The sequence below is a fragment of the Festucalex cinctus genome, chromosome 16, assembly GCF_051991245.1.
Source record: "Festucalex cinctus isolate MCC-2025b chromosome 16, RoL_Fcin_1.0, whole genome shotgun sequence".
Lineage (NCBI taxonomy): Eukaryota > Metazoa > Chordata > Actinopteri > Syngnathiformes > Syngnathidae > Festucalex > Festucalex cinctus.
The window spans coordinates 10,686,899-10,707,421 of NC_135426.1; the positions used below are offsets into that span (position 1 = coordinate 10,686,899).

At 40.1% G+C, this 20,523-nt stretch overlaps 1 protein-coding gene across 1 annotated transcript in view; it reads left to right on the forward strand.

Moving 5' to 3' along the window:
- Positions 1 to 20,523, forward strand: part of snd1 (staphylococcal nuclease and tudor domain containing 1) — a 132,756-nt gene that overhangs the window by 16,483 nt on the left and 95,750 nt on the right. The window contains exons 11-15 of the mRNA XM_077500097.1: positions 6,845 to 6,946; positions 13,805 to 13,905; positions 14,827 to 14,937; positions 16,621 to 16,693; positions 20,137 to 20,278. Of these exons, the coding sequence (XP_077356223.1) occupies positions 6,845 to 6,946; positions 13,805 to 13,905; positions 14,827 to 14,937; positions 16,621 to 16,693; positions 20,137 to 20,278 (529 nt within the window). The remainder of the gene's footprint in view (positions 1 to 6,844; positions 6,947 to 13,804; positions 13,906 to 14,826; positions 14,938 to 16,620; positions 16,694 to 20,136; positions 20,279 to 20,523) is intronic.

A 20,523-nucleotide genomic window follows, 5' to 3' on the forward strand; every position in this document is an offset into this window, starting at 1 on the left:
TTGCAGCATTGCAGAGAGCGAGGCGAAGCTTAAGATTAAAACTACACACACGAACACTATACACACGCTGCTGGGTTGCCTCGCATGGCAACCTTCTTTGTCGTATCCAGGCTGCAAACAAACAAACATTAAATGTGTCAATAAAAAGGGCAGTAAAAAAACATATTTAAAAATGTCTTTTGCCAATAATAACAATAGTGTGGGCTTTTTTTTGTTATTTGTGGAGTCTGTCTGCAAATGAAAGCCATTTTAGTGAGTCACTGCACTGCATTCTCATACTCTAGCAAGACCTTTTTTTTGTTAGTTACACAAATCACTGATAGCATGTCTGAGTTGGAGTGAATCATCCAAAAGTCACCCCGAAAACTTGCACAGTCGAGAAGGATTAATGTCTTCGGAACAGATAGTTCTCCACTATATAGAGATGGAGGCCTTTCCTCTTCCTTGTTAAAAAAAGGTGCAGGAACAAATGTGAATTTATGTTGCTCAAGGGCGCTCAATTTAATGGTTAGCTACACTTTATATTTATTTATTTATTTTTTAAATAGATGTTCATTCGCATCCTGCAGGCTGAGCTTTGTTAGCGAGGACCACCTGCCTGCCGTCCAGTTGGTTCGGCTTGTCGTCGCCATGGCAGCGGTGCAGAGACTTGATGTTTCGGCAGCCCTTCGATGACAAGCGTAGTCTAACAGCAACTTGCCTTTTATTGATATTTCATCAAAACATGTTTCATAATATATAATTGATTCTGTGTCAATGATAGCCCTCCCAAGCTCTGCCACGAGCTTGAAAGCGCAGTCTACTCGTAAAAGTCAACACATTTATGGCCCGTTAGCCTTGTTAGACGCCACACAGACGGACGCTCGCCCACGGGCTGGAGGCAAGCGAGAGGTCGTAGCAGGTGCGTTTCTCAGCCGGACTGCCACTCGACACATTTTGACACCCTGTTGGCCGTCGACAGTGAGCTGGCACAGGCAGACGGATGGGAACTTGAGACGCGCCATTTGAGTCAAAACGATATTTCTATCTAGACGAATTGAAGGAGGCGATGTACATGTTACGGAATCGCACCTTTTGCCAGATAGTCACAATAACTGCCACCTTGCACAATAGATGGCTAATTGGTCTGAAAATTATTTATACACTAGTAATGATATATATGTGTTCATCTATCTATGTCAGTGACAGAACAATTAAAGGCTCTTCCATTAGAAGGCCATAAGAAAACTGCAGTTGATTGTTTACGATCAAATTTGAGCGTATCCAGTCATGTATGGCTTTTTGTTACTGCTGTGGTTGTTTCTCTTTAAGTACTTTTAAAATAAATATGAGTTGAGAACAACTAGAAATAATCTGCTGTCAAGTCCATGGCATGCTCAGTCGTGACAGTTATTCATGATCAGTGTCACCTGGCACATAAAATGTAAAATAAACAGCTTATAGTCTGCGTACTAATACACCATTTTTGTTTATTAATAGTTTGCCTTGGCGGCGGTCCGTGCTCCACTATTTATTTATTTTTTTGTGAACTTTTGTTGTGTAAGCAACGGTTGTGTGTACTTTAGTGGGGTTAGCGGGGCCAAATGCTATGTTAGCAGTGCACTGATGAAGTGTGACAGCCCCTCCGACCTCGCCTTTTGCTTCCTTTTAAAACCCCCGAACCACCGCCCACCCCCCACCTCCAACCACCACCACCACTGCCACCGCTTGCCACCCCCTCCTTCACCCCTCCCTTGTGTGATGATTACAGTAATTGTTATGAGGCGAACACATGGCTGCACCAGTCATGTTTCCTCTCACTGTTACCGCAATGGCACAATCATTTCCAGCTCGGCAATTGGGAGTTTTTCTTCATCCCCTTCTTCTTGCTTTTGTATTTTTTACTGTTTTTATTTTTTCTGTACGTTTGCTTGTAGCAGCTGAGAAAAAAAAAAAGAGTGAAGAGGGACATCAGTGCCACCCAAGTGACTCATTGTTTGCTCCTGCTCACTCGCTTGCATGCAGTATTTTTGTACCCATGAGCTTTTTAAGTTGGGTTAAGGACATACTGCATCATTTTATAAAGCTGACGCTCTACCAAACAGTCTAAACTCGGCATGTTTTTCTACAATCTCATTCTAGACCGACACCAAGGCTTAACATTAGGATCACTCTTTTCCTTGAATCTAAAACAAAGACCTCAATTAGCCTTTAAGATGCACTTAATCATTTAAATAGTGCCACATTGTTGTCCAATTAACTTAAAATAGTTAAGTGTGCACATAAGGTAGTTCAAATCAACAAATTGCCTAAAAATAAATGTAAAATGGCCTTGTTTGCATTGCATGTCACATATAAAAGATACCAGTGCAAAATGTGCGCGTGGATTTGGCGCATAATGACAAATTTAATGAAGAAGACTTCTTAGATTTGATGCAATTGGCCTTAAAAACTAAAGGCTTATGTTACATGTCATTTTCCTACTGGGATAACTTTAGTTTTCAATCATATTTAACATTACTTTGCAGAAACGCGTGAAATCAAATGAAATATACTTCATTTGTGATCATTTTGAATATTTTTTTTTGATTCATTCATAAATTTGCATTAGCACTATGAACAAATACATGGAGTATGAATGAATCTTCAAGTCAGAATCTCCTAGAAAGAGGTAATGAACATTTTATGAATTTTTAGACTGTGTATCATAAAAATATGAAGAAACTAAACCAATGTAAGCAGCCTTAGTTCTTCTTTTTTTTTTTTTTTTTTTTTTTTTGCCGTAAATATACTTTGTTTCCCCCCTCCACACTTCCGTCCCCCCGTCCCTCCCAATCTGAGCATCCTGCCACGACATGTGTGCGCCCACAGCGCGCCCCGGGTCTGGCGTGACATGTCTTGACCCCTTAATTTGGGACGAAGATGACACTGGTTGGGGGGAGGGAAGCGGGGGGCTGCCCAAGTCCTGAGTTACTGGTGCACCATTTTTTAGTTGTTGTTGCTGCTGTTGTCCCTTTCTTGCTTTGCCCGTTAGCATTAACTGACAACACATTGCATGTTAATGGGCTAGACATTTTCACTTGTTTTGTGTTTTCAAATAACACTCTGTAATATTGTACTTTATAAAAGCATAAGATAAGACATAATTAAGTAGAATGTAAAACTGTTTTTGCCACGTTTCTTGCTTCAATTCAATAGAAGTGTTTCTCCTTCTGGTGTGTGCAATGCCCATTTGGGGGCAGTATAACACCCATCCCAATATACACTAGTGCATGGAGCTGCCTTGACAATTAGTCTCTGACTATTAGTAATTGACAATCATGTGCGGGCTCTTTGAATTTGTGTATGTATCTTGAAAACAATTTCAATTTCGATTCTTTCATTGCATCCAAAATGGCTTGAAAATGAAGAAACTGAAAGTCTCAATGTGCAAAAACACTTGCGCATTGTCCTGCCAACCCTTCCTGAGTCATGCCTCCGTCTTTGATGTTCCGAAAGCATGTGCACATTCGCAGCTGTAACATCCAGCCAGCGTCATGGCTCGCCACGGGAGTCAAAGACCATTCCCGAGCAATGGCGGCTAATTTGGGACGAAGGGAATTTACCCCAAATAGAACGAGAGCTTCCCCCGCAGGACAGCCAGCGCAAACTGATGTTACTGGGTCACGCTTTGAGACACATGAGCTGCCGCCGCCGCCCTCCCACGCTCCCCTGCCGGCCTTCCCTCTCCTTCCCCGGGCGGCATTAGCGCAGTTTACGGGTGATGCGCTCAGACTTAGCCTTGTCACGGTAATTTCACCACGCCACCGTTGTCACTTTTCTCTCCCGTCTGGCCTCAGTGTTGGAGGCAGCAAGGATTGTGGCCTTTTTTGGGTGGGAGTCGTAGGTGCAAATGTCTTGGGTGAAGCAGCATGTGGCTCATGGTAGCATCGCCACTGATTTGTTCGCGATGGTACCGTGTACTGCCACCGATGTATATTGTCAAGTACATTTCAGCGGATATGCGTGGATCAACTTGGCACATCGATTTTGAGGGAGAGAATTGCCAAACACGGAAGTCGGACGGGTTTAGGCACCTTGCACTCCAACAGAATATGTACATAACATATATGTTATAATTGGAGCTTTCAACGATTACATTTTTTTTAATCAGATTAATCACATTTTAGAATTTTGATTAATCACTAAATTAAAAGACTTTTAAATCATTTTTTGCCTGCCAAATTTGAAGAGCACCTGTTGTGTTAATTCTTTCGACATTTAATGTTATGAGGACGACTTCAACACTTTTTGATCCACTGTGCACTCATCCTCTTCTTTTTTCTAATTAAGTAATTGATAATTGCTAGTTAATTGTTAATTGCATAATTTAAAAAAAATGGTCCCAGTAATTTGACATGAGCAAATATATTCTGAATGCCATGCGCAAACATTTAGTGCTTTACTTTAATGCATGTAGTTATACAGGGTCAGGCAAAAATGATCTGACACATTTGTAGGGTTAATAAAAGACAAATAAAGTAAAGAACCAAAAAGTCTTTATTTTCGAAAAGTACATATAATGCCATTCTGTTTCATTAGGTTTTGAAAATTGAATCAGTCAAATGGGATCTGTTATTGTCGACACACTGTCGAAGGTGTTCATGAAAGTTTCAATGCAGATCCAGTAGCTAACTTTTAAATTGTTAAAAACAAACAGACGTTTAAAAAAAAAAAAAAAGTCCATTTGCTCAATTTGATTTTATTCATAGAGCACTTAAATGTCACAGTTTTACATTTCAGGAGTAACGTGTGCTAGGCTAGACTAGACTAAACTCATTTATTTGAAACACCTCCTGACCTTGACATGGCTATAATGACCATGCTAATAAGAAGCAGGCTTTTGTATGGTGACATCTTCATCCACGCTTTCTCTACCTCATCTCATTTTCATGTCGTCTGCCTCCGTCACTGCCGCCTCCAACCCTTTTGCGCCGCTCGCCATTAACCTTCTAAAAGATGGAGAAGTGCTACCTTTTGTCATCCCCCGCGCCCCCTCCCATCTCTGGCTCCCTGCGTCTAATTGGCTTAGAGTGCTGACATTTACAGCCCTCGGTGACACCACTGCCTTTCTGCTGTGAAACAGCTTATTAGTCCAGAAATGATTCTTCTCAGCTTTTTTTTTTTTTGCATCCCTCCATCCTTTTTACTTCCCTGTTGAAGTTAGCTGCTTGTTTCGAGTTCTCGCTATTCAGCTCCCTCAGGATGCACACAATCAGCTGGAAGTCTTTAATTAAATGTGCTGCCCTAAAAAGAGGGATTTCCACAAAAAAAAAAAGGCGTATTGTTCAGAGCTAGCATAGTGTAGAGCTTCGAGTCAGGCCATTATCCTATAATCAGCCCACCACTTATGTAACGGGTCAAATCGACCATATTTAAAGAGAATGAATTAATAAAAATGGGGGGTGGAATGAGGGAATTATCCATCGTGAATCAGAAGTTATTAGCAATTTTGGAGTTATTACTATATATACAGAAATTGAGTGAATAACGAGAGACTGTTCATTGGGATCTTTTTGTTTCAGGCACTTTCAGATAAGTAAACTTTTCCTGGGTCCAGCTGACCCAGCACTATTAATGCTGTAATGCCGTTTGGAATGTGTGTCTTTTCATCAATGAAGGTAAAGTAAACATACAGGACTGTCTCAGAAAATTAGAATATTGTTATAAAGGTCTTTATTTTCTGTAATGCAATTAAAAAAACAAATGTCACACATTCTGGATTCATTGCAAATCAAATGAAATATTGCAAACCTTTTATTATTTTAATATTGCTGATTATGGCTTACAGCTTAAGAAAACTCAAGTATCCTATCTCAAAATATTACAATATTTCTTCAGACCAAGTAAAAAAAAAAAAAAAGCCATAATCAGCAATATTGAAACAATAAAAGGCTTGCAATATTTCAGTTTATTTATAATGAATCCAGAATGTATGGCATTTTTGCTCATTTCATTGCATTACAGAAAATAATGGACTTTATCACAATATTCTAATTTTCCGAGACAGTCCTGTAAGCAATAAGAGTAAATTTAAAGTAAAATGAAAACACGCCTACAATCATATTACAAAAATATAGTATTGAATGTTTTCATCAGCAGATCTGAATCAGAATAGGTTTAAAGTGGCTTTGGCCTGATTTTTAAAATGCAAAATTGCTCTTCAAATTGTGAATCTGTAATGTGTGGGATTTCATTAAAATGCAATAAAAGCAGGAAATGAACATATATCAAATGATAATGAATACCCTAACTGTAGAAAGGAAGTTAGGAACTAACTGATGTCGATCGATAAGAAGTACCGGTACACTTCTTGGCAGAACTCATAATTATGAAGCAAAGTTATTCAAATCTTCACACGTCGTTCCCACATGAATGAAACTGAATGAATAATTATCCAAAGGCTCGTGTGTTCATTTGGGTGATGCTAGTGCCTCTTTGTGAGACTAAACAATGGCCACGTTCCTCGAAACAAACAACCAGGAAGTTGTCCACCAGGCGTTCATTGTGTCCTCGTTAGCGCCTGTCTTTATTCTCCAACTGTGCCATTGTCATTTCTTTGATTATTCCAGCCCCCGCCCCCCGCCTCTTAAAAAAAAAAAAAAGCACCTGTCACCGAACGCGTGTTTGTCGTATGCAGCAAACCTCGGCCGCTTTTTCAAAATGCAAATGGCTGCTATTTGCGGCGCTTGTGTCAGAGCGTGGGCGACTGTTTTGTGGCAAGTTGTGTGTCGCAGCGAGAGTTCGCGCAGCTGAGCTCATTATTCGCTTGTATTATTCTCCGTATTCTCTTCATTCATGACCTTTTTTCCCCCCTTCCATTCAGGAGAAGAACAAGGACAAAGACAAGCGATTCCGTCCACTCTACGACATCCCATACATGTTCGAAGCCCGCGAGTTCCTCAGGAAGAAGCTCATTGGGAAAAAGGTGACTTTTTAAAGCTCTCTTTGTAGCAAACATGGTCTGTGGGAACAATCAATACACCTTCAACAACTCAACACAGCTGCTGCACCCCCTTGAGTTCCACATCTATCTGTTGCCGTCGCTTCAGACTTTGTGCCCACCAATCAATTGACCCCATTTCAGCCAGTTTGGATGTAAAAGTCGCTTTTATACGTGGCTGCCAATGCACGTTTATTCATTCGCACGCACTGGAGGGAGCTTGCGCCACAGTTAGGGAATATCTGTCCTGGAAAACCTTTTTCAATGGATTCATTTGTGCTCTCCCTGTGACTTCCAAAAATTTTAAGCCGTACCCCCGCACCATCTCGACCCAACTAGCGCATATACGACTTATTAGAATAGACTTTGCCAAACTTTTTAACAGAGGTGAGCAAATCCGTCAATAAAACAGCCCATCATTGACTGATGCCCACCAACATATTAGCACCAAACAATGCCCGCCCCCCACCCCCCCGAGTCTGAAAGTCGCAAACATGTTTTTTTGTGAATGGTAAATAGTCGTCGCACAGTGGAAGCCAAGGAGCTCGCCATTGGCTCGGTGCACCCTTTTAAACAAGCAGTGTTGATTTGCCCCTCTTGTGTCTATCGATCTGCCGGGCCCGTAGACCTCAGGCGGCTGCCATCATTTACTCACCAGCATGCCACAGCCGCCACGGTAAAGAGCACTTGAGTTGCGCGCATACGCACCCACCGCTGTTTGAACAGCACCGCGACACCAACCACTTCGTGCCATCATCTACCTTTCCAAAACTGCCCTATTAGTTAACTTTGATCATTCATATCCAATCCCATCCTCTCATATGTCCTTTTAATCATCCTCATTAAAATGGAGATGCAAGATGGCTTTGAACAGTGCCTTTTTTTTATTTTTTTTGTAACCATTGTTTTAGGGGAATAATGGATGCATGCGTGGGTTCGGAATAACAAATTTGCCTTTAAAGGTGTGAAAACAATACAACCTGGCACTACGTGTTGCTCCAGTGTGTGTTGTCTGCATGGACGTAAACAACACACAAACACACTTCTAAAGCGCCATCCACTTTGAAAAGGACAAAGACGAGTTCCCGTCAAGTGCCTTTTTTTCAAGTTTTGTTTAATTGGAGCGCGCTTCCTTTCTGTATTCCGCTGAATCAATAGCTTGAAGAGCTCGGGGCAAATTGGCTCTTTGTTACAGAGGCACTATGAAACATTTACATTCTGCAATTTTTGATGCTTGTTTTCATTGTTAGCATCATTGCGCAAAAAAAAAAAAAAAAAACAGTGACATTGTTATTTGTACAGGAACAAGATTTCAAAACTTGCACTTTGAGACCTGCTATGTTAGCATTTTTCTCTCTGAAATGACATTGTCTATAAACTAGAAGCAAAATTGACAAAATTTTAAATTATGTGTATTGAAAAATTGACTCGTGGAAATGGGAATATTTAAACACCAATAATGAGACAATTATTTAAACAAACAAACTTCTGATGGGTGACCTGTGTTTAAAAACAACAAAAGAAAAACCAAACAGAAGACATTATTGTATAGAAACATTTGTTTCTGATTTTTAAACATTTTCTTTTTATTTTAAAAATTCTTATAATTTTGGGGGAAAAAAATACTCAAATGAGGCTTTATAAAACAAATATATATATATTTTTAAATAATGCCACTTTGATTCCCTCCTCCACCTCTCCCTTTTAAAGTTGGCGTTTTGCTCTCAAAAATAAATGTGGAAACAGATGTCCAAAACATGTTAAAAAATAAATAAATAAATAATTCAGTGTTTGGACGTAATAACGTAAATATTTTCAAAAACTTTGAGAGTTGTTTGCGTTTTGCTCTCTAAAGTGGTGTTAATAGCGGTGGTACTGTGTAAAAGAGTCGCCAAAACCACAGCATTTTAATCACTTTTTATAAAAATCAAATAAAAATGCACTACTGTTGTGTAAATGAAGCTGTGTTTTTGAGTCTGTGATTCAAGTTGGCGCCCTTAGTCTCTAAAATGAAGAGCCAAAACAACCTAGTTTTTTTTAATTATTTTTTTTAATCCTTATAATACACAAGTGCAAAAACTTAAAAAGAAAATGAGAGAGAGAGAGAGAGAGTGAGTCAGTCTTTTTGAAGGTGGCAGCCTCCTCGGTGGCCTTGGTAACCGGGAAAGAATTAGCTTGAATTAAACCATCCCCTCTCTTGCTTTTGGGAGCGTGTTTATTTTCCAGCGTAACGACTTAACCCCCGGAGGTTTTCATGTTCATCTGTGCTACCTTGACCTACTTGGGAATTGCGTCGTGCGGAGGTGGGCCTAAGAGTGCACTGCTTTGCGTTTTGGGGAGTTTGGTCGACCCATTTGCTGTCACGCTGTCTCTGAAGCACTAAGCCTCATGGAGGAGCATTAGGAGATGGAGACAAGCTCTGCGTCAAATCTATTTTTATAGACAAAGATAATTAGCTTTGACCTAATCATGCACAATGAGAGTCCCCTTCTCGAGGCGCAAAATCTACAGTAGGCACATCTTGTCCAGTAGAAAAGGTTGACTTGGCACATTTCCTCCATTCGTCGAATTACCGGTTTTAAGCTCAGATACAGCACTGAGAAAACAAGCTCCACTAAACCCTCCAGGACATTATTCAGCATTAAGGCACGAGTAGCGGCGCGCTAAAGCTCAAAGTCACAACGCTGCACAGCTCGGCTTCAGCGGAATAAAGCGCTGCTCGCTCACTCGCCATTAAAGCTGCTATTCATCATCCCTGTAAGGAAGGCGCTGTGATTTTCATCTCTTATCAGTAACATGTCATTTGCATATTCAATTTTCCTTTCAGCAATGTGGGGCCCCAGGTTTGATTTCTGAGGATGATTAGTGTATTTTCTTATGGAAAAAAAAATCATGAAAAGCATGATGGAATCTCCAAAGTGGACCAATTGTTTCAGCACAGTATTCTCGTATGTCAATTGAATTCATCATGAAACTAAACTTATCAACACCATGTTTCAAGTGGCATTTTATTGTTGCTAAAACCACGTTGGCCACTCTAATCACTGAAATGACTGCTATTCAACAAATGTTAATATTGTATGTAATTCGTGTATTTACTGGGATATCACTATATCCAAACTAGGGGTGCAACGGTTTCAGTTTTTGTTGTACGATTATAGTCTGAGAAAAAAACTGGAGTTTTACTGTTATTCTTATAGACATAAAAATATTGCAGATTTAACAGCCAATCAAAAATGAGCTTTCCTAACATAATTATAGATGATTGTAGGCTAATTGATAAGCATGTTTTGTTTTGTTTTGTTTTGTTTTGTAACTGATTACGGAAGCTGCACCAATAGTGTTTACAGTATATACATTATACATACATATACATTTTACAATAATGCTTTATACATTTATAATATCACAAATACCCGTGGACGAAAAAGCAAAGCCTAGAGAATCTCTGTCATAGAAATGCTGCTTTTATTTCTCGCCCAATTTCCCAATTTCAAATTCAACAAAGACATAATCGTACTCTGGATGTGGCGCCTTAAAATGTTATTACCCCATTGCAGGAAGTTGATTATTTAATTATATTGTATTATATTTAAGTGCCAATCGCCTTGTGTGCAGTGAGGTGTCACCAACTGCATTTTTGTCCAGTTGAGTCGCTTTGGCCGATCACTTGCAATGTTTTAGTAACAAATGGCAATTTTTGAGCAACAAATGGCATATATATTGCCGGACAATTCTGATGATATAAGCTCTACATTTTAGTTAAAACATAAGCAAGTGTAGTTTTTCTTCGCCTTTCGTTTGTCTCATGTTAGTGTGTGTATATATGATATATCCCTGTCCTATCTGAAATAGCTGCGTTTGCATGGTGACATAATCCAAAAAGCTCCATTTGGTTAACTTTATAAGTAGTGCTTGTTGTGTATGCCTGGGTCTCAGCCTCAGCAGCAGCAGCAAAGAAAAAAAAATCCAGTGGAGATGTTGCATTAAGCCACTTATCAGGCTTGAGCACATTCGGATAATCCTGCGGGCTCAAAAGTGGCTCCTGTTATGTGCAGCTGCTCGCGCGTTAGCACTGTTAGCGCAACGTGTGAATATGGAGAAAGGTTGCACATGCAATTGAAATATGATTTAAGGGGACCACTTCAAGTATAAGCGTTCGTTCATTGCCTTGCTCGGTTTATTGTGCGACATTACATTCAACCAAATGAAATAAACACCAAATAAATATCCCGATTCATACGTACAATCCCATTATTGATTTGGTTTTCTCAGTCTTGCTTAATGACCTGATGAGGATGAATTGAATAATATCCGGAAAATGTGGCTGATTCGCTCGCCAAAACGAGTGATTGTCTTGGCACACGTCTTTTGCACTTTTTTTGTGTTCCAATTTTTCACCCACTCCTTCACACAACTTAACACTCTTAATTAACTCTAACACTCTTAACAACTCTTAAGAGATTCAGGTAAATTTTATGGCAGTTAGCTTTTTTTTTTTCCTAGTTCTTTTATTTGTTGAATGAATTATCCAATCAAGTTCTTACATGGTAAAACCACATATGTTCACAGGAGCAAAAATCATCCCTTTGGAAATAATCCTTTTCGATTTTTAATTTTAATTTTTTTTTAAATTAAGATGTAAATATTAATACATTCATTATTGTTGGGATTTTATCCATCCATTCATGTCCTTAACTGCTTGCTCCTTACAAGGGTCGGGGGTGCTGGAGCCTATCCCAGCTGGCTTTGGGCAGTAGGCGGGGTACACCCTGAACTGGTTGCCAGCCAATCGCAGTTGTTGAGATTTTATTTTGGATTTAAATTTCACATTTTAACCCACTAAATGGTTTTACTGTTTTTTTTTCTTTTTTTTTTTTATAAAGCACTCTGCAAAATCTTGCTTTTACTCCTATTGAAATGCTAAAGCGTATATATAGTATTTATATTTTAGTGTAATATATTATGAAAAGGTGAATTTGTTTACAGTGAAAAATATAAAACATTTTTACAGTTATTTTTCAAATGTGACAATTTTTGATTTGTTAGGCACTTAAAATGAATAATCTGTTTTTGGATCCTGTTTAATGTGCAACTAGTTACCAATTTGCCACTTTTAGACTGTATCACACATTAGATTTGGTTTTTAGTATTTATCACAACATTTTATCCACACTCCCCTTCCGTTTTAATCACCACCTTTTACGCATCTCTCATTAGAAGATTTCTCCTTTCAAACACACCTGCCTGGCCACACAGGGCACAATTTGAATTTAGAGGCAAACGCAGATATAATGTAGAAAGCTGGTGTTTTAGTTGCCTCACATTTTAATGCGAATGTCATGAAAGCACGTATCATGTTTAGGCTACGAGGCATTGGAGGATGTCTGCGGGGCGAGCAAGTTCAAATGAATTTACAACATGAAAATAAGACTTATTTGCATGGTTTCACAATGGCTGCTAGTCGGAGGTCTTTAACACACAAGCACTAAATTCTGTTATTTAATTACCCGAAGGCTTGTCAGGATTTTGATATTTGTAGAAATGGACTATTCCACAAGCGACCCTCATGCACCACCACCCCCCGACCCCTTTTTTATTTTTAAATACCTTGCACGCCATCAGACAAGAGCCAAAGTTGAGCATAATGAGTTCATTATTGCGTCATGAGCTGCTGTGCTCCACTGAAGAGAAATTTCATTAGTGACAGCACGATGGAACTTATTAGCACAAAAGATGAAAACAAACCTTTTTAAAAAAAATAATAATAATAGTAAATTGAAATAAACACTGGATGATCACTGCCTGACGCTCTCATGTTGATGTCTCGATTACGATTCCACTAGGTTGGTACAAAACAATTTAAATGATCTTCTTTCAATCAGTCTGAGTGCACCTTTTTGATTTGATTGGACTCTCACACACACCCGCTGTTCTCTTACGCAGAGAACCCGCAAGATTGCTGTATTGTATTCGAGCAGTAACAGAAGATCCAGCTTTTTACACAGAAACCAGCAACGGTGAAATGATGCGCGATTTCATACAACTTCATGTCATCCTCTTATTACATAATAAAATGACGTCGGACCATGCCGTGGCGTCTGTTACCGTTCTGATCCTGCCCAGAGCATAGAATTTATTTATATAAAAACATTTATTAACTAGTGCCACGTTGTGATTTTTTTTTATTTATTTATTTATTTTTTATCGTTGCGGTCTGATTTTCCATAATTCGATCTCAAACACAATTGTAACATGTTAATTGGAGCATGTTATACAAAACTGGCCTTTGATGATGACCCACATGCTGCTGTTCACCATAATGTGTTGATCTCACGCATCAGCCTGTTTTTTTCGTGACATTGGTTTTTGAAATACTGCACAGATAATTGTGTAATAGCTGACCACTCACCGCCACACCTCATGTTGACTTGGCTGACTCTTGAGGCTCTCAAAAAATTGGCAATTGTGTGTGCCATTCAAATCCACTCTTCCTAACTTGTGACATGCAGCCAATGCGCTACACGAGTCATGTGACAAAAGCCTTTCTCCAGGGTGTTTGAATCGGTCTCTCGAGGGAGTTGTGTGGAGAACACAGCGCCTGAGTCCTGTGGGTTCTCAACCATGTGTGTTCTTGTGCCCACACACACCCGCAATCATCCTCTTGGGAGGTCTGCGCTCACGCCTGACATGATGCACACTGACTGGTTGTGACCTTGAGAACTCCCCCTTCCTCCTCCACCACCCATTGCACAAGTCAAAACACCCCCCAACACCAATTACTAAGACTATAACTTGTGCTTGCTTTTTAGTTGAATATTTCACACATGTACTTATTTTTAGGTCAACGTGACAGTGGACTACATCAGAGCAGCCACCGGCCCAGGCGAAAGCACCCCGGCATTCTCGGAGCGCACCTGTGCCACAGTCACCATTGGTGGCATGTAAGTACCCAACGGGCTACAAAATAATGAGAACCCCGGGTTCATAGCACAATGATGCCATTTCGATTACTTATAGACCAAAATGTTTTTTCAAGGTTGATACTGATACCGATTATTAGTAGTCAAGGAGACAATAATGATATTTCAAGCCAATATTCATTTGTAGTAAAAGAGAAAATATTAGTGTCAATTTTTTTTTAGATTGTCCTTTCTTTTATTATTAAACATATAAAGAATTGACAGCTTATATATATATATATATATATATATATATATATATATATATATATATATATATATATATATATATATATATATATACATACATACACATACATACATACACATACGCATGCATCATCAACATGTTAAGCTAAATTAAAAATTGAGCAAGTAAATAGTTACCTAACGGTTCCTAAAATTTCTGCATAATTTCTTACTTAATTTACTTTTTATTTATTTTTTTGTTTTTATTTATTTATTTATTTATTATTATAAAGTGTCGGGAGTTCCCAGTGTCAGCATCGTCTTTATAAAGTGGAACTTTAAATAAATCCATAAATGAAAAGTTCGCTGTATTTCACTGAGCAACAAATGTGTGAGAATGTAGCTAATTTGGGGTTTATGTCAGGTTTTGTAAAAGGTTTGAAAAGATCTTCGCGGACAGTGAAAAATTGTCTGTTTGTGTTCAAAATGTCTTTGCTCCAGGTAAAAACTGTCTGTGAACATCTTACAAATCCTGATGAAAACCCTAAATTCACTACGTTCGCAAACATTCAACGCTCAGTAAGATACCAGCTTTATCGGCCTTCAGATTCGTAAAAAGCTTTTTTTTTTTTTATTTTATTTTATTTTTTTAATTAAGTTAAGTGGAACCTACCTTAAAACGTTTGCACACATATACCCCGTTGTTTTCCACAGTAACATCGCAGAGGCTCTGGTCAGCAAAGGCCTGGCCACAGTCATCAGGTATCGACAGGACGACGACCAGCGCTCCTCGCACTACGACGAGCTGCTGGCTGCGGAGGCACGGTGAGCAACAAACCATAAACCTGCATATTCTGTCGCTGATCCTTCTTGCAAACAATCTCCACATCCTGTATGTGTGACCTTGACAGCCAGGATGTTGAATGAAATTGACTTTAACCGTGAGGGTAATCCAAAACTGGCTTTTCAGTGTTTTATTTTAGTTGCACGTCACAGCCTATCATTTTGTTGTTGTTTCCCCGGGTAACGTTTGGTATATTTCGAATCACATACACACACATTCGTGCCCGAATTCTGGCTCCCTCTATACAGCTGCTATGAATACAATTATATGGCGGTGCAGTGGGGAGATTTAGTGCAAGCTTTATTACTGTGCCATAGATTAAGATCTGGCTATAGGTAGGGCAGATGCAGCTTCCTTTTATAGTCCACTCTCTCTCGCTCTCTCTCTCTGCTTGCCTTCCTTTTCTCTCTTCTCGCACCTTGCTTTTCTGTCCTTCTTTGGCCTTCCCTTTTCCCACTCCTGCTCTTCCATAATCTCTCCCTCCCCCAGCGGGGTCTTATTAGAGCTGATGAGAGGTTTCTGTCTTTAGGCTTGCTTGTATTTTTAGTGCCTTTAAGGAACCACCCTTCCTCTCTCCCTGCCAGCGATTAAACACTCTTATGCGTGGTATGTAGCATGTAGAAGCAAAAGTGGCAGATTGCTATCGTTCTCCTGCTTTTGAGGTTTTGCATATAGTACCCGTCATTTTTGTTCAAACTTGACGGTGAGACACAGCCTCTTGTGTTTTACAATACTTAACCATGAATGTAATAACGAAGCATGTGGTAATAATATACGCGAGCGGGATATGTATCCTGCCGGTTACATTCAAATGAATCGGATTGAGCACCAACTTTCAATATGTCTACAGTTTTTCATCTTTATTTTCACCCATGTTCTCTTTCTGTAGCAATCTGCTTCTTCCTTGACTGACACACCATGTATTAAAAATAAACGGTATACGGTATAAGATAGGACATCAGGAAGCTCAGAACATGATACACGCTCACACAGTTCCTATCGCAAGGAGCCCCTTTGCTACATCACCCAAAGTGCAGGGAGGGGAGTTGAGTGACCAACTGTCATTTTTTGCGACGGTTAAGTTATAGTTAGATTCGAAAGCAGTGTGTGGCGGCTGATAAATTGTTTATTTTCTAAAATTGTAAACTGTTGAGCCCCTTTTTAACTGTTTCTAACCAAAGCAACAGTGCCTACCGAGCGTGGAGAATTGCAGCAAGTTGTAAACAATCCCAATGCAGTTTTCGCTCCATGTCGCTGCATTTAGCCATTTTTGTCCACTTTATGGTGTTTATCTATCTATTTATTTATTTATTTATTTATTTGCTTTGATGGTATACATTATGCAGCTACATTGACAGTTGAGTAAGCAAGCACCTTCATCGCCTAATTGCAGACATTTTTTTTTTTTTAAACATTCCCTATGCACCCGCTGTTAGTTGCATGCCATAGTAACAGGTGACACTGCAACTATTTTCAGATTAGCCAAACCAAAGCCTGAAGAAAGCCTTTTCTGGAAAAGATGCAATGATATGTTAAAGGCACCACGCTGTTTCCACTTCTACTGTGCTAAAACACATGAAAAAGTAGATGTTAAAAAAATAAATAAAAATACCCTCTTTCATGTGAATATTCTGAGTTCATGTTGTTGCTGCTTTTGATTGCAGGGCCATCAAGAACGGAAAGGGGCTGCACAGCAAGAAGGAGGTTCCCATTCACAGAGTGGCAGATATCTCTGGGGTAGGTCTTTCTCAACAACTTTGCAGGGATTGTGTCCAAAAACAGCCCAAATAAGACATTGTCTGGCTATTAGGAAGTCACGAGTGCCTTATTAACTCCCAGTCCACTGCTGCAGCTGTTGACATTTGCCAGACCCAATGATAGGGTAGCATTGGCGTGCAATGATGGGAACAATTAATGCTAGCTCTTTAAAATCAATGGATGCTCCTCACTTGCTATTAAAAAGGGACATGGTTATTTGAGCTTTTTATATATTTTACTTATCTTGTCGCTGTTGGGCACTGATTCGTTTTGTTCAAAATGGACATCTGTATTAAGACGCCAATGTTCCAGATAGTCTTTCTTTATTTTTCTTCTTTTTTTCTTTTTTTTTTTTTTTTTTAAACACTTAGAATTTTCAGTATCCAATTGAGAGACTACAAAGTGTCCTGCTCGAACCTTTATGTAGCATACCCACCATACGTAGGTACCTACATTGTGACGTCACTTATATGGTTGGGTGAGTTTGGTGCAGCTCTTTGCAACTTTTGCTCAAACAATTGACCGTCCACAAAGTGTCTCACTCTACACCTTAGGAATGACAATCTTTATTTTCCCTTTAATACAGCAGGTAAATAATCGGTCCAAACTTGTGATCCATCTTTCAATCATAATATATGCCACATGATCACATCTTTGGAAAAAGTCCCACACGTCCACCACAAAACTGTACGTCTTTATTAAAATTCACAGTTACTGGAGTGGACATTATGCCTCGACACGTGTCGCTGAGGCAACCCTTATACATTTTAATGAACCACTTTAATAGTCCAGGCCGCCAAAGACTCTAAATTGAACTTTGGAAACATTAGCGCCTCATTGTCTCTGTCACTTGAGCACTCTTGTACATCGCACTCGTGGCCACTCGAGAGACATTTGGGCAAATTAATTAGGCTCTCGGCTTTTTGTGTAAGTTTGGGTACTTGAGTTGTATTTTTGCCAAATTTATTCAGTGCAAACTTGTACTCCATTGCAAATGACATGACGAGGGAACGCGATGCTGACTATGTGAGAACGGTGTCGCCTTATCCGCGGCCAACACAACTTAAGGTGCAATGCAATGCCGATGTGCCGTGAGTAATTGCGGCCGGTGGTGGAGCCGCTGCTCAATAATTAATTAGCCTTAATAATGGAAGAGCAAAACAATATACAGCGGTACCTTGACTTAAGAGTTTAATTCCTTCCATGAGCATGTTTGTTAATCTGATATCAAATCAATTGATGTGTTTTTAACCAAGGCAAGATAGTAAAAGGCAATATAAAACAAATATATATATTTTTTAATCAAATGCACCCACTGTGTGCATACTACAGTATTTGTGTGTTGGATATGTGTCTCTGGCTCACTGAGTGAGACTCAGGGCGTGAGTGGTGGCCGACAGCAGCTGCTTACGACCTGTCTTATTTTGTGTCTTGGATAAGAATTGTGGCTTTGGAAGAAAACTGACGGTTCATCATTTGAAAAAGCTGGCTTGATGGTGAATCAAGGTACCAGAGATTGGCTGGTGGTAAAATGTAGCCTCAACGAATGTTAACGAGTAGCTTCATCAAAGAATAAAAATAGAAACCATTAGAAGCCCCTTTCCCTTCTTTCCATTTCTACACGCCCATGCACACAGAAATACACGCACTCCCTATACGTCAGCTTAGAGCTTAAAAACATGGAGTGGGTGGCGTCCGCAAATAGAGCAGGCATGCTTTGTGCACGCCGAACGTGTGAGACTCAGCAGAGTGGGTAAAGCACTTGACTCACCTCGTACCTTCTAAAGGTTGCGTAATGATCTCCCTATCATGTGCCGAGCTAGGCTGTGTCCCCGCCCACGCGCCGATTGTGTCGGCGTGATCAAGAGTGCTTGCATCGCTCGGCTCCCACTCGTGCGGCTACTTTGCACCGCAGTGGGTGCAGTTCAGGCGGGGGACTCTTGTGCCTCCTTAGCCGCGCTCTCACCGAGCACTGCGGGAATGCGCCAGCCTGACCTGGCTTGTGTTTCTCGGCAGGATTGTGCAATACCGCTGCAGTAGCTATAGCATAACATCATAACATGGCAATGAAGCGGAGGAGAGTGGAGGGAATTTATTACAGTAAGAAAAACAAGAAATCAGTTAATTGGTAGCCAATCCAACAGTGTGTCAATGTCCACCATTTAGGTATCAGACCGCCGTTTTTAGGAAGTCAGTGCTACCATTCACACATTTCTGTCAATCAATTAGCGGACTGCAGTGTGTTGACCACCTCATATCAATGAACTGGCCGCCTCATCAGATGGAAAATAAACAGGTGGACTTAACTGCTTAACGCAATATTAATCATAATCACGTTTGGACTAGTGGGGGCACATAGAACATATTATTGTAAATTTGTAGATAATATTTTTGGGTTGACTTTTTCTTGAAGTTAATTAGTTCCTCTCTGTTTGCCGCCATGTCGTGAGTGTAAAGACAGTAAGGGGAGAAAAACATTTTTCGGGTAAAAAAATATCTGACCCAGCCCTAGGTACATTTCTTCTTCTGCAGTTGGCACGCCAAAGGCACAGAAGATATTTTGGTTTTCTCAACTTCTTTCATGTGCTGCAGTGCATGTCGATGTTCCGCTTTGGTACCGTACCCAATCATGTTGACATGGCAATTGCATAGATCTGTTATTTTCTGGCGGGTTGCAAGCTCTAACTTGCATCCACTCAACATGAAAGTGAATGTGTTTTTTCTTTTTTCTTTTTTTTTCTTTTTTTTTTTTTGGCTTCCTTGTTTGTACTCCATCATCTTTTTACCTCGGAGCCTTTGCTCCCACTCCCTTGGCTACTCTACAGCATACATAAACACACACACACACACACAAACTGAAAAACAGAGTCCACCGGGCCATGACTCACTGGTCTGTTGTGCCTACATACTTATTGCCTGCAGTAGGCACATATTAAATTATTTTTTAGCGTTTATGTTCCCTAGCCCCTCTCGCCTGCCCTGCATGAATACACATGACTTACCCCAACCCTCCCATCTGCGTGTAATTTTGGCCCGGGCATTGCAAAAAAAAAAAAAGATGTGAGTCACTGTTGCAGACTGATATAGAGGCAGGATTGGGAATTACTTTGGATTGCATGAGCTTCCAGACGTGTCACTGAGAAGTCGACTTCATTAGGCCTGACTAAGATTTAAAGATGTCTGGGGGAACAAAAAAAAAGATAAATAAAAAAAGCCTGCACAACCCCCACCATCACCAATGTCGTCTGTCTTGTCTATTTCGGTTGCTTTTGATAAAAAGTTGCAAAACTCACGTTTATTACTTCTGCCAACAAACGTTGTTTGCTGTGAAAATAAATTAAAACCAAATATTGGTTAGACCTATAGTAACCTGTGGAATTAATCTTTATCCCAATCCCCGTATTGTTTTTCTCATTTGCCAGGAGACGCAGAAAGCCAAGCAGTTCTTGCCCTTCCTGCAGCGGGCCGGACGCTCCGAGGCGGTGGTCGAGTATGTCTTCAGCGGCTCCCGCCTCAAGTTGTACATGCCCAAAGAGACCTGCCTCATCACCTTCCTCCTCGCCGGTGCGTACGCACAAACAGCGTCATTGTATGCACGCACAAGACACTTAATTCAAGCGGCAGCCTATGTGCCTTGAGCAGCGTGTTCATGTTGATTTTGTGTGTGGGTGTTGGGGGGTGGTTGGGGCGGGGGATCAGCCGCTGAAGCGCTTTCATTATAGCTACTTTTTGGTAGGCATGAGTAGACTCGCAAAAAGATCTCAAGCACACATGTCCGAAGACAGAGGTCTCCCATTTAGTTTTGAAGT